We start from the raw sequence: 14,946 nt of genomic DNA, 5'->3' as shown, positions 1-14,946 counted from the left end.
GTGAAAGACACGGCCGCCCCATGGAGCTTCTCCACTTCTTGCCTGACTGTACGGAGAGCTAACACCTCTTTACTTCCCCTAAGGCCCAACTGTTTGGCAGCCGACTGGAGCAGTATCGTCCGCTCAGATCCGTCGTCCAAGACAGCATACGTCTCGAGGGATTTGTCACCATTCCTCAGGAGTACCTTACTGATCTTCAGTAGTACCTTACAGTTGTAGACTGGAGGGTCAACGTACATGACTTTGTTGGCAGTATTAACGAGACAGCTCTCTACTGAATGTGGTGCTGTTGCTGGTTCCTCCTGTACTCTCTCATTCACCTCGTGCAGCACAAGCAGATGTCTCCTACCACAGGTCTTGCATGGAGCTTTAAGTGTACACTTTGCAGCTTGGTGATTGCGTCCGCAACGCCAACACTTATTATTCGCTCTAATCCATGTCACCTTCTGTTCTTTGCTCAGGTTCTTGAAGTTAGAACAGTTGTTCAGGAAGTGCTTGTCATTATCACAATAGGGACAATAGGCCGTTACCTTATCTTCTCGTTTAGATTTGCTGGCTGGATGTCCAAGAGCAGATGGGGCTACCACACTGCTTGATTCTGAAACCTTCTCAGTGCCCAGGAGGACAGTAGCAGTCTTACTTGGATATTTCGGAGTGCGTTTGGTATCAGGCTTCTTGTTAAACGACTCCTCTCGCTTAGGAGGCTTCATGCAGTCTTCCTGAACTTCTAGCTCGTATTCAAGCCAGTCAGCAAAGTCAACGAGGGTAGGAATAGCCACTCTTAGGGGGTGGATAAATCTTTTAAAGCTGGCGTTGAGGTCATAGGGAAGTTTACTTAAGAGCCTTGAAACATGAGAGCCACAGACTAACTCGACTTGTCCTCTTTGGCCCAGTTGTTCTAACATGCCTACCAATGAGCGCACATTGAGGGCAAACAGACGGAAGCTCTTAACATCACCACTGCGTATGTTTGGACCATCCATTAACTCTGCAATCCGTTGCACTGCAAGCTTGTGGGGCTGTCCATACATCTTGGTGAGAGCCAGCATTGTATCTGTGTAAGGTTGCCTGGAGTTGCAATATGAGTCTGCCACAAGTGAAGCTTCTTCACACCTGAGGTGGTCTGTGAGGATCTGGTACTTGTATCTTTCCGTGGCATCAAATGGCAATAGATTCTCCAAGGCAATCTTCATTCTTGCAAACTCTCTGGGGTCTGGTGAGGTAAAACTGGGGATGGTGGGCTTCGGCCCCCTGTATGTGGTCTCTCTCTGTGGCTCATTAGAACAGGGTATTTGGAGAAATTAAGAATCTCTACCTGCATAAGAAGGTGCACTCTGTTGTGGTGTGGCTGCATAGTACGGGCTATAGGGCAGACCACTATGGGGTTGGGAAACTCTGAGATGACCGAAATCTTGTGGTAGGTTTCCTTGGGAGCTGAGTGTCGGATATTGTAGCTGCTGGTATGCTGGGGTATTGGTTGGGAGTTGGTAGTGTCCATAACCACCACTGTATACACCTTGAGGTGGATGAGGCTGGAATAAAGGCTGGTGGGCTGCTGGCTTGGGCTGTAAAGCAACCATCAGGCTCTGGAACTGTTTATGGAGCTCAGCGTTCTCTTGGCGTATCTCTTTGAGAGCAGCACTAAACTCTGGAACGTGGTTGGTCCGCTGCTCCAAGGTGACTTGGTCCATAGACTGGCTAAGGTCCTGTTCTTGTTCCTCATCATCCCTCAAGTTCATCATGTCGGAGCTCTGGCTAATTGGTGGTGATGGAGATCTTATGGTTGGACGCTCTGATGCTCCCAATGCGGCTGTAACTGCTGTCCGTAATTTACTCTGAGCCCCAGGTCCACTTAGGTCATAATCTGATAGGTAGGAAGGCATTGACGTTTTCCGTTTGGGTCGAGAGTCCATTGCTACTGACTCTGGGTTTTGCATCCTAAAACAGCAATCTGCTCATCCGGCTCGAAGGACCATTAAAAGATAGTTCTTGTAATTGTGCTGGTTGGAAGGTTCAAATCACTGTTGTGAGTCCGGTTAGAACTCCAAATAAAGCAGTCTCAATCCAGTGTGTTTACTTGACTTAAATTTGCTGTTTATTCCTCACTTGACAGAACTGTAGGTGTGTGGTTCTAGAACATAAAGAATAATGATATAACATCAATGTCTAAATAAGTCCAAATAACTAACAAATTATATCACATTTACATTTTGACTGACTGCAACATTAATAATTCTTCTAAATAAAAGTAACACATGAAAACCCACGTTGATAGCTCTCAATAAATGTGCACATGAACAAGCCTATCAATTAGGAGTAAAAATGTGTATATTCTGCTAAGTAAACTACATTCTTAACTTTGCAATGTTACTTACTTTCTTTATCAGGCACACAAATCAAAATGAGGTGGCAAATGAACTGTAAACAGCAAACTAAACAACACAAACTTAAACTGTAAACTTGCGGTGCAGCTCATTTCTCATCTCTCCTCTCTCTGGTCTGCACGCAGCTCATTGACAGTCTAGGCTCCGCCCCTTAAAGGGCCAGCATGACAGTCCCATTTAGGCAGCCTTTTCCACATGCATGTTTTTGGGCGATGGGAGGAAGCCGGAGTAGCCGGAGAGCACCCACCAGGGTTGCCAACTTTTCCAAAAACCTTGGAGTGAGATTTCAGCGGGTCGGTTCGCGACACGCATCTCAGAAGTTGTTCTACAGTACATATATATATATATATATATATGTGTAGATATGATGTAGACACATGTATGCATTTTGTGAATATACAATAGTCCAGAGTATGGGGCCTTCCTCTAGAAAATTTTGCATTTCTTAAATGCAATTTCTGGTGGTGGGGACATAATTTGCCACTCCACCACCACCTAAGGTTGAGGGACACCTCATTTTTGTGGGGGGTCTGGGGGTCCTCCCCCAGAAAATTTTGTATTTCTTAGATGCAATTTCCTGCATTTTAACCAAATTCTGGGGTGAATAATGGCAAATCCCATCTGATTCACAGCCCTCTGATTTTTTTAATGTAAACCATACTGGCAAGATTGAGAATTGATTTTTTTTATGCAAGTCACTCAAGTTTCTGGTGACTTCAACATCATCACAGGCCCAGGCAGACATTGCCACAGTAAGATGAGTTGTAGTGCATTTTGTATAAAATATTAACTGATGAAGTTTTGAAAGTGCACACTGCAACAAGTGTGAAAAGTGTGAACAATAAAAGTGGAAATGTACAATTTTTTGAAAAATGTAGGCGGATGACTACTTAGCATTACCAACAAGCATTTGTTAGCTCTGCCCAGTTCCCACAAAAATAAAACACCAGTAGTCAAAAGATTAAGGTCCAGCAAACAATTATTAAAAATAAAGAAATAAACTGTCACATGAAAAAAACTTTTCCACGGCTCACTTTTTCCTGGGCTCCTACAAACTATTAAGTTTGTAGCTTTGAGCCTATTAACTAGCCAAATCTTGTATGAATGAGCCAAATGCATGGCCGTCAGTTTTCTTTTCCTGCCCGAGTCGGACATGATGACTCCGAACCAAAGACCGGTCACCTCGTCAGCTGTTTTCCCGCTATCACCGCTTAGCAACCAACCTAGCAACAAACAACAAGCCAGGCATAGCGCTACAGAAGGTGAGACAATCACAGATAGCAAGGCTGTCCCCACCAATGACACGCCGTCTTTGAGAGAGGGAACTGCGGAGGGGAAATTAACCCTTTGTTTCGCCCGTGCTCTGCTGTGGTCCATGAGTTTAAGCATTTGGAAATTATAGAACGAGAGTGAAAAAAATCAACACAGAAAGAAAAAAATATCTAGCGTGAGATTTCTTTGTTAAGTGTGAGAGCGTGACACTAAGCCTGAAAGAGTGAGTGTCACGGCAGATGCGTGAGAGTTGGCAACCCTGGCACCCACGCATACACAGGGAGAACATGCAAACTGCATACATAAAGGCCCCAGTCGGGATTCGAACCAGGGACCTCTGAAAGTGATGTCCTTAAGAAATAGGGAGAAAAAATCCAGTTCATCTGATCCATCTGCTGTTCACTGAGGCCTCATCAAAACTGGTCTCCATGGAAGGGTGGCTGTCAGGATTTGTCTGTTAATTTGTTGTAAGCTCACCGTATTCATCGTGTTGTTTTTGAGTCGGGGAGAAAACAAAGCAAACAGGACTGCACCAAATTAGCCCACTCACTGTGAGCCCAAGCAGGTGCATTTTTCTAAATCCGAAAGATTTATTGCATCCCCCGTGTGTGCAAACGATGGCCTGTATTCAGATGTCGGAGTCGGAGCTGACTCGCGCAAATTATTTTTACCTCCGAATAAATACAATGAAACCGCAGTGTGCCGCATCACAGCACGGGGGCCGTGCTGGGGGTCCATCTGTTTGCTCAGAAGTCAAAAAGTAGTTCTTCACACTCGTAAAACCCGAGCCAGCAGGCATGAAGGAGAAAGCAGATTTGCTCATTGACAGATGATGCTCCCCTCCGAGCATCTTTGATTTCTCATCTGCTGCTCTCTCCTTCGCACAGGAAGGCGTCCAAAAAGTTGTACCGGTGGAAAGACTGAATGTCTTCTTCAGGGAAACATATGAGCTCTGCCAAATGTACGTGGATGCAAAGCGTCCGACTCATCCAGCCTCTCCTCACCCCTCACTCTTACCTCATCTCTCTGATCCTTTTCTACTCCCAGTGCAATCACGGCAAAGAAATTACTTCTTGATTTTATGCCAGGAATCCATCAAACGCCCCATGTTTTCTCACAGCAGTCGGCAAACACAGAGTGAGGTGTATTTAAATCTTACCGACAGCCATCATGTAGTCCCAGCGATCCAGGAGGCACATACTGAACTGAAGCCCGTCGGGCGTGTAGCCCACGTCGATGAGAGCCAACTTCCTGTCTGGGTTCTGACAGACGGCAGATGTCCAAGCCACCAGGAACCAGCAGACGATGAGGAGGATGATGCCCAGCAGACGCAACACTCGCCAGCTGGTCATGTAGGGGATCCTCTGGGCTGTACGGGACAGGAACACCTTCAGCACCCTGCGGAGGGAGAAACTCAAATTAGAAACACCACAAAAAAGAAGCCATCTTCTCATATTGGGACAGTCCATTAAAGGGTCTGCATGTGTGTCCTTTACTGTTACAAATCATCTCTAATAGCAGCTTTTGAAGCCTAAACTTCAACCCTGCTATCACTCAAAAAATCCTCTTTCTCTGAACAGGATTATTATTGGAGCGTCACATCATCAAGATGAAAGTACTAATCTGTCTCACGACAGTCTATAACCTGCTGTAGCAGCCTGTGTCTTTAACAAGGGATGCACGCATTGACTTTTTCTCTGCCTGCATACTTAAACTCCGGCTATTTGCTGATACCAAGTACCAATCTAATGCCACTGCATTACACTGTCTTTGGACAGATTCTGTAAAAATAACAAACTCACAAATCAATCAGCCAAAACAAAAGGACAATGAACAGCTGACGGTGTCCTGCAGAGTCTGGTCATTATCAATAGATCCTTTGGGCCTTGGGGGTTGTGGAATGCGTTTTTTCTTGGATTGGACTTGCTTCCCACAGGGCCATGAAACCCTGTCTGGTGGCCTGGTGAACACCTAAGATTCCCTTTTGTGGGGTCCTTTGCTGTCCTGCTGCAGGCTGGTCTACAAAAAATGTTTAGGTCAGCACCGAGTGCCAAAGTAACCTCCATGTGAACGCCAGGATGTAGGTTTTCCCAGCAGAGCACTGCATTGTGTTTCCCACTTTACCCGTCAGTGGTGTTAATGTTGTGGCTGAGCTGTGTCTACACACCAGCCAAAGTACTTAAAGGGATAGTTTGTCTCTTTTGACATGAAACTGTATGACATCCCATAATAGCAATATCATTTATTAAATTCAGTCAGTCAAGTCAGATGAGGTGGCTCGGGCATCTGGTGAGAATGCCTCCTGGACGCCTCCCCGGTGAGGTGTTCCGGGCCCGTCCCACTGGGAGGAGGCCCCGGGGAAGACCCAGGACACGTTGGAGAGACTATGTCTCTCGGCTGGCCTGGGAACGCCTCGGGGTCCCCCCAGAAGAGCTGGAGGAAGTGGCCGGGGACAGGGACGTCTGGGTCTCTTTGCTCAAGCTGCTGCCCCCGCGACCCGATCCCCGGACCAGCGGAAGATAATGGATGGATGGATGGATTTATTAAATTTGGGGCCCCAGCCAACTAGCCGGACTACCTTCGTCAACACCAAAACGAGGCTGGAACTCGGCTCACAGGACGAAGCAGGGGGTAAGAAAATGTTCATAAATAACATTGCTAATATGGGATGTCATACAGCTTCATGTCAAAAGAGGCGAACTATCCCTTTAAAACCTTCTAAGTGCTTTAGGACCTTTGGCTCCTGTGAGGACTACTGGTCCCAACATTCACAATAAAGTCACAAAAACAAAGGGCCTTCAGCCACAACGCTGTAGGTCAGGATTTACAGTCGCCAGATAATTAAAGTGAATATAGAATATTGGTCTTTCTCTCCTTTGTTTTGCTACACGCTTTGTGTTACACTTGTGCTTGAGAGATGCAATATAAATACATTTGAATTGTATTTGCAAAACAATGTGAGAATCCATCTATCGAGCGGCCTCTGCTATTCTGAGGCTCTGACCTTTACGCACATTGATGAAATGTCCACTGGACTCTGTGTTTATGGTCAAGTCACAGTCAGTGGGTCCCAGTCAGTTTCCTTCTGCATACTGGCAGCTACAGAGTGGTTTTAGCCAACTATGGCGGCTCCTAAGGTGTGACAGTGTACGCTAGAACGGGAGTGTCTTCTTCACTGAAAGACAAGCAAAGAACAACTCTGAAGGCTGGAAATCTGCTGTTGGTAAGAGCCTGCTTTTCCCAGCTTGCTCCATCGGTATCGTCTCTAAGATCTGACTGTCTGAAGCGTGCATGTGAAAGACAGGCCGTTTTATCCAATCAGCTGCTAAGTACACTCCCTTTTTTTAAACAATTTCCAACAATGGCTTCCTGAAATTGTTCCGTGTGAGCAGCCATTAGACATGACAATTTAACTCCTCTTAACTCAGCTTCACCTAGTTGTGCAAGACTAAAGTTCAACTGACTTTCCAAACCTTACCAAGTTGAGTAGAAAGTCAGAAATCAGTCATGTGGCTCTTGTTGTGTTACATCATCAGCATTTGATTTTAAGTTATTGAGGGCTTCCTCGCTTGATGCTAAACTGTGATTTTTTTACCCATCCGATTACTTCAAACTGGATCTTAAAGTCTTCGTCAACACTGGAAAAAAATGCCCCTCCAAAAATAAGTAAGAAAAACAACAAATACAAGACGTTTTTGCTTGAAATAAGCAAAAAAAAACCTGCCAATGGAACTGGTGAAAATCGGCTTGTCAAGATTTCTTGAAATAAGATGTGATATTTGGGACTTTTGAGATAAACGTGATCTTGAAATTAGCTTAAAAACCTCTTCAAATGTCAAAAAAAGCTTGTTTCATATGATGTGTGACTCAAAACTATTTGTTTTCAAGACTTTTTCATTTAACAAGATATTCAAGATGTATTGTCTTCAAACAAGTCCCTATATCTGGCTGAAATAGAACTTGTTTGGCAGTTGTGTCTTATATTAAGTGTAATGAGATATTTTGACTAGAAATGAGACAAATATACTTGGTAAGACTTTGATTTTTTCCAGTGAATACGCATCGTAGTTTACAGAAGGAACAAAGACTGAGTAGCGGGCCTTAAACTCTGCTCAAACACATGACCAGTCATTGCTATTCTTAGGCTCTGCCCTTCACGGATATTGATGAAATATCCACTAATGAGCCCACATCAAAAATTGATCTGTGCAATACATTAACCAACGCTTCCGAGGCTTTACTCAGCTGCATCCTTTATGACGCTGTCTTGAAATTCATTTTTCATTCCACTTTAATGTTATTTCCCTTTCTCAATTAGATTTTTTTTTTTTTGTCACAGAATCAAATGACAAAAAAAAAGGCCACACAGACGTACAATTCCAGGCCTATCCCTTTAAACACAGCCCACCCCCTGTGTCATTAACAGCTATTCCCTGCTGGATGACACCCCTTGCTGCTCACTCCATCTTCCTGTCTCTTCTTCTGAGCTCGCACATCTCCCAGTTTGACTCTTTCCAACCACCATTCAGCCCTCTGTAATATATGAAGGGCCCAAAGTATCCCGTGTTTTCTTAATTACTTCACTCCTCCACTTATAAAGGCAGTGAATCCACTCCTAAATGTGTACCGCAGTGTAGTCTGCTGATGAAGTAGCTGAGACGTAAGTAGTCTTGACACTTTGTGGGGCTCTTACTTTCCCCGAGTCAATGTAATGTGATCGGTTCTTCTTTGGCTGGATAATGATGTTGGACAAATGTGGTGGTGTTGCTGTGTGTGCAGTACCTGTACAACTTAAGAGTTAGCGTCCCGTAGACTGTGGCGAAGCCCAGCAGTCGCACCCAACGCAGCAGGATGCACCGGAAGACGCTCGGCTGGAAATAGAGAATCCCAACCTGCAAGAGGAGAAGCATGAACTGACAAAGGTTGCATATCTGGGAAATTAAACTCAAAGTAAAGGAAAGTTGCTGCCTGGTGCTCTCAGATGACAGCTCTATAAACGCTGGAATGATCTCATTCAAATACTGGCTTGTTCCTGAATGAACTGTTTGCAAGTCCTCGAGAGGGTTCATGCAGTTTAGTTTACAGTATGATACTAACAATCATTAACATGCTATATCATCAGTTTGTTAACTATTACATTTTCCACCATAAACCACTTAAACAGTTGTTTTGACATAGTTTATATCAACTTTTTCCACTCTCTGTTAACTATTACATTTTCCACCATAAACCACTTAAACAGTTGTTTTGACATAGTTTATATCAACTTTTTCCACTCTCTGTTAACTATTACATTTTCCACCATAAACTACTTAAACAGTTGTTTTGACATAGTATATATCAACTTTTTCCACTCTCTGTTAACTATTACATTTTCCACCATAAACCACTTAAACAGTTGTTTTGACACAGTTTATATCAACTTTTTCCACTCTGTGCCATCTCTTCACCATCAAAGGGAATTTATAATACCGTAAAATTAAGCGCCAATGCGTGTCCTTGACCCAAGGGGATGAAAGTTTGACAATAAAGTCAACTTCAAGAGCTTTTAACTTTTTCCACACAATCTTTATCAGAAGGCAGGGTTTTATGAGCTGCTGTAAATAAGCTGTTCTGCGGGATGAGCAGCGTTTTAATGCTTTCAGGACATCTCCTCTCGTCCATGTTGGGAAAATGGCAAACATCAAAGTGTTTTCCCACTGCTGATCGAGATTAAACTGATATGGCTGAAAGGCCTGAGCAGGGAATCTTGAAAGAAAGACTTTTGAAAAATGTAAATGCAGAAACTGATTGGTTGGGAAAAAATCCAGACCTGGAAATAACTTGGATTGATTTCCACACTATTAGGGATGCAACGATTGTCAAATTTAGGGCTGATATCGATAGAAACGTTAAAAAATAGTTTAACTTGAATAACTGATTCTTTTAGCTGTTTTTCTTTCTTTTATCGTCAATAGAACAATTAGTGTTTGAGCCCTTCATCGCACAATCTTTCAATGAGTAAAAATGCATCAACCATCCTTTATTATAACCTTTCTGTGAGAAAGAAAATCCTTTGTGTGAAACTTTTCCTTCTGGATATTTGCTGAATCCTCAGCTAACAGTTAACTGTGTCAGTATCAGGGCAAAGTCACTGCAACATCAGATAATCAATGGCTACTGTCATCGGTTTATGGCAGACATCCCAAGTCTCCCGGAAGTTCCGGGAGTCTCCCTGATATTAATCACGGATGCCCGCGAGTCAGATAAAATATCCCGGATTTTAGACTGTGCGAGGGAGTGTTTTTTTTTTTTTTTTTCAATGCGAGTGAGAGCGTGCAGGCAACACAATAACTCGTGCACCATGCGCGTGCAGGCAAGAGAGAGAGAGAGAGAGAGAGGGGTGTGGGCCATGGGGAGAGGTTGCTTGTGAAACCTGTGCGTATCTGTCCAAATCGATGCTCTGCTCAGGGCGACTGCTTGTCAGAGGGCGCGCTGATTGGGTTAGTCAGCAAAATAAGCCAATAATGTTCGGTGTGGGAGGGCTTCAATTTACTCTCTGACAGTCACCTAAGTTACCACTCAAAACTGTGCATCCTGCCAAATGGCAGAGGGTGAATCCTTGAGTAAAAAACTAAAATATAAGACTCATTTTACAGCAGAATATACTAATGTATACCCATGCCTAGTGAAGGTGAAGAATGATGACACCGTGCGAGGTGCACTGTATGCAATAGTGACTTCAGTTGAACTTCTAAGTTGAAGGCGCCATCATCTGCATTTTATTTCTGTAGGTTAAATGTTGTTATAAAATAAAGCAAAACGTATCAATGACTTATTTAAAGTATTAATACACATTTAGTTACTAAATTGTGTAGGCCTATATCTAACTAGCCAGCTACAGTATCTAACTATCTATATCCATATTCGATAAGCATCTCCCTGAAACGAGTTTTTGGAACTTGGGATGTCTGTTATGGCATCCTTTTTGTCGACAGGCTGATTGCTGTCAGGCTGAATATCAGCCAATACGGTTAAGCTGATGTGCTTTGCATTCATACATCTTTAAAATATTTTGTCCTTGGACTCTGGTGATAGTTTAGTGCCCTTCTTCTGTTTCTCTCTCACCCTGTGTTCAGTTGGTCCTTTCTCTTTTGTAAACAAACACCAGTTTTGATTCTTAACTCCTAAACAGTCTGTTCACTTGTTCCAAATGAGGTTTTAGCACCTTTGATTTTCCCGAAGAAGATTCTAGTTTTCTTTCTTGTGTGGTCTTTGGACGTTTGTTTGGGGTTTAGTCTTCCTTAACAACTGTTACATTAGTGAAATAATTCATCCATCATTTTTACGTACGTCTGTATTCTAGAATGAGGACAGACTTTAAGTAGCACTTCTAGCTAAATGTAAGCGGTTTCCTCAATCTTGAGTTAAAATTTCATGATTTAGCCTCTTTGTTTTGTCAGAGATGTGGAGATATGCAAAGAGATTGTGTGATTTGGTACATTTTATCATCCAGCTGTTCCAATCAAAGAGAGTTAAACTCATCCAGGATATGCGTCTCAATAAGCTAAATCAGCAGTTTGTCCCTGTGGGGCTGCAAATCAATCATAAATGTGCAGCAACTGATCTCAGAGAACCTATTAAAGAAGAGAAAAGCAATAAGCATAGAGTGAGCTACCTCTACAATGACTTAAGGCGCTAGTATGGTTGCCGCGTCTGTCACGGCGGTGTCGCACCGTGACGTCAAAATGACGTTTCAGGCATGGCGCTTCCCTTGAAAGTCAGGAGGTGCGTTTGTACAGGCAGCTGTACGAAACTGCAGTGAAACAGCACAGGGAGCACGTAAACTCCCAAAACTCGTGCACAGAGATTGGCAGAACTTTGGTGAAAGAGGGAGAGTTCTGTAAGAATGTGTAAGAAGCTACGGGACAGATAGGTGAAGGCAAAGAAGAGGCCAGAGACTGTGTTGATGCCGGGGGCTTCAAACCTTCACCTCTATTAACTGAATTAAAAACTTAAAATGATCCAAAAACTGCAGCAGTATCATTAATTACAGTATTCTTGCTCTTGACAGCGGCATTGGTTTCTTCTCCACTTTCGTGGTTGTAGAGTAGAGGTAACCTTCACGTAGCAGCGCCACCTCTGTGACGGAGAAAATTGCAACTACTGGCGCATCGACTTGCGCCACTATACATGGCGGGCACGAAATCGTGACGTCATCAACACCGCTCGCGCTAGCAGACGCGGCAACCATGCTAGAGCCTTTAGTGCTGCTCAAATACCTTAAACACATCACTAAAGTTTGATTTACCGACAAGTTAAACATCCAAGCAAACAACATGTTCTTTAACATGAATTCTACTGGGGTTGATTCATATTTTTAAATGTATACAACTGATAGCACCACCAGTGCTGTATTACTACAACTATTACTAACATGAGAGGTAGTGGAGCACATTTTGTGGAGTTATTTTGATGAGAAACTCAAAAAAATTCACGAACCGCATTAGTCATCACAAGTAAAAGGACAGTGAAGTGGAGTGACATTTTCCAAACATCCTTGGCATTAGTCAAACAAAACATCAGAGCCTGCTAACATCACAGAAAGCTTGCCCTTGAGACGAGGAGGGCATCCACCCATGTCTGCCGCAAAGACCCAAAAACACACTGAGATCCACGCTGCCAACAAAACACTGATGGTCCTGCAAAGACATAAAAAGTGCCAGAACAAACGTACAAAAAAAAAGACACAAACATCTGAGGCAACATCATTATCTTTTGGTTGCAGATGTGCAGCGATTTCCCCTGTGGGATTGTTAACGTTAATCGGATTAGCCGAGGCATTAATACGTCCCCTCAGGTGGTGGCGAAGACGCAGTATGTGGATACTAGTGGTGCTCAATGAGTTTGAGTCAGTTGAGAGACACAGAAGACCAAAGACAAGAACGGTGGCCCACATGCGACCAAACTAAAAGCTTCTGACTCAAACAAGGCACCTTCCAGTTGACTCAGCTGGCGAAGAGAATGTGGTACACAGCAAAACAAAACGAATGCTGAGCTGTTAATGTTACATCCAGACCAGGTGTTTTACTCAGACATTCACGCCCACATTTTAGATCAATACTAGGGACGAAAACTCACCTTAACAAGTGGGTTTAGGACAGTTAAAGGGATAGTTTGCCTCTTTTGACATGAAGCTGTATGACATCCCATATTAGCAATATCATTTATGAACATTTTCTTACCCCCTGCTGCGTCCTGTGAGCCGAGTTCCGGCCTCGTTTTGGCGTTGACGAGAGTAATACATTTGCATCACAAAATCGTTCACTACGGGCTGTGTAAACTGTGCAGACCGAGCAGTCCCCTGCTTCCGAGCAGCAAACACCGTAAAAGGTGCGGCTGTTGGCAGGTGGCAGCACGTAGTGATACGAAGGGAGAGAAAATAGCGCCAGCGATTGTGAGGTCTGACTTTTTCCTGGACAACGATTTTGTGATGCAAATGTATTACTCTTCTGAACGCATATTGTTTTGAGAAGCAAAACGCTTTATTTTTGCAACCCCAGCCAACTAGCCGGACTACTTTCATCAACGCCAAAACGAGGCTGGAACTCGTCTCACAGGACGCAGCAGGGGGTAAGAAAATGTTCATAAATGATATTGCTAATATGGGATGTCATACAGCTTCATGTCAAAAGAGGCGAACTATCCCTTTAATACATCACTTCTCCTCAATGCAAAAAGAGGAGGAGCTGATAAAAAGATAGCAGGCCAGGCAGACCCTGAGCAACTTGCTGACGCACATTTGGGTCCACGGGGACAGAAAAGGGCACAGATGAGTAAAAATGCACCGGGGGAAAACACAGCTCACGACTCCTTCTTAGATAAATGGCTTAATAGCAGCTGGATCTCGATCACATGCCGGTTTAAGGCTGGTGTTAATTGTGACCAGGAGGAGGTTTCTCCCTCTAGCACCGGCTCCGAATGAGGAGTCATGAAAAAAAGTTTTAAATATTTAGCGGTCGGAGCTTTTGTTTTAATGGTGCGATCTCACCTGCTGGTTAATTCCACTGCAACAACGGGCTAGTTTTATATTTGGCTTTTCAAGGTTCATCCACAAACAGAGCCAGAGAGCTTTGGTAAAGTTGTTGTATCACGCAAAAACCTTTGTTTGGTGGAGAATTGGAGCATAATCTTGCATGATGGTCATTACTCATCTCTTGTCTCTGTGGAGGAGCCAAGATTGTCAGGAGAACCCTTTTTTTGCCAGGAATATAGACACCCCAGAAAGAAACACAAAACATCAAAAAATGAGACACAGGAGATGTAATCAAAGAAACACAAAGGGAGAAGAAACTGAATCTCCACTCAAACTAAACGGCAATAAAGGAATGCAAATGATCCCAAGGACCACAAATAAATATGATTGCAGAAAGATTTTGAGAAACAAACCATTCTTGATGAAATGTGAAATAAAGAGACGTGGAATGGATGTAAATAGATTGAGAAAACGTTGATTGAGACACAAAATAAACACAGAACGATGCAAACTATAACACTGAATGATCAGAGAAACAAAACAACTAAAACTTTGGTCACAGAAAGACAACAACAAGATGTAAAACTATCAAAATCAGATCAAATATGGCACGAAACATAAGAAGAAATGATGTAAAATCAACACCAAAAAACAAAACGCAGGACACAAAATGAGCAACATACGACAGGAGGAAGCAAACAGGGAGAACATACAAACTCCCCACAGAAAGGCCCCAGCTGGGATTTGAACCAGGAACCCTCTTGTTGTGGCAACGGTGCTACACACCACACCACCGTGCAATCCAGATCCAAAACATGCAAAAGGAAAAGAAAATACAACCAAAATCAGGCAACAAAACAAACATAAAGAGATGCAGAATGAACAAAATGAGATAAAATAAACAAACAAAACTACAAATCCTATTTTTATGGCCACGACTCATCTTGTGTCTTTTCTGTAGGTCCTTAGGATGAGTCGGAGGCTAATATGTGTGTGCCCAGGACCCCCTAAATGTCATCACCCTGATGTGAGCATCTATCTGCAAGCGTCACTATGACTCCGGGTTGCACTGAGATCTGTTTCTTCTAAACATGACGTACAGCTGGAAACCAGATGAGGGTTTAGGGATTTGAATCGGATGAGGGGACGCTGATGCCGTGAAATTGTGTAGTTTCTGCATAGATTTGTTTTTGCAAGTTAAAAGTTTGGCTCTTTAACTCTTAGGAGTCAGAGAAGGCGGTGCACGCTGCTGCTGATAATAAGCTAAAAACAAAT

The 14,946-nt window shown here is 43.4% G+C and overlaps 1 protein-coding gene across 2 annotated transcripts in view; it reads right to left on the bottom strand.

Moving 5' to 3' along the window:
• gpr158a (G protein-coupled receptor 158a) overlaps positions 1-14,946 on the bottom strand; it is a 94,285-nt gene that overhangs the window by 15,676 nt on the left and 63,663 nt on the right. For both annotated transcript variants that reach the window (XM_075452432.1, XM_075452431.1), the window contains exons 6-7: positions 8,439-8,548; positions 4,816-5,054 (exon numbers count right to left, since the gene is read on the bottom strand). In XM_075452432.1, the coding sequence (XP_075308547.1) occupies positions 4,816-5,054; positions 8,439-8,548 (349 nt within the window). The remainder of the gene's footprint in view (positions 1-4,815; positions 5,055-8,438; positions 8,549-14,946) is intronic.

Source organism: Odontesthes bonariensis, chromosome 20 (assembly GCF_027942865.1).
Source record: "Odontesthes bonariensis isolate fOdoBon6 chromosome 20, fOdoBon6.hap1, whole genome shotgun sequence".
Taxonomy (NCBI): Eukaryota; Metazoa; Chordata; class Actinopteri; order Atheriniformes; family Atherinopsidae; genus Odontesthes; species Odontesthes bonariensis.
This window is presented reverse-complemented; position numbering and strand designations above follow the sequence as displayed.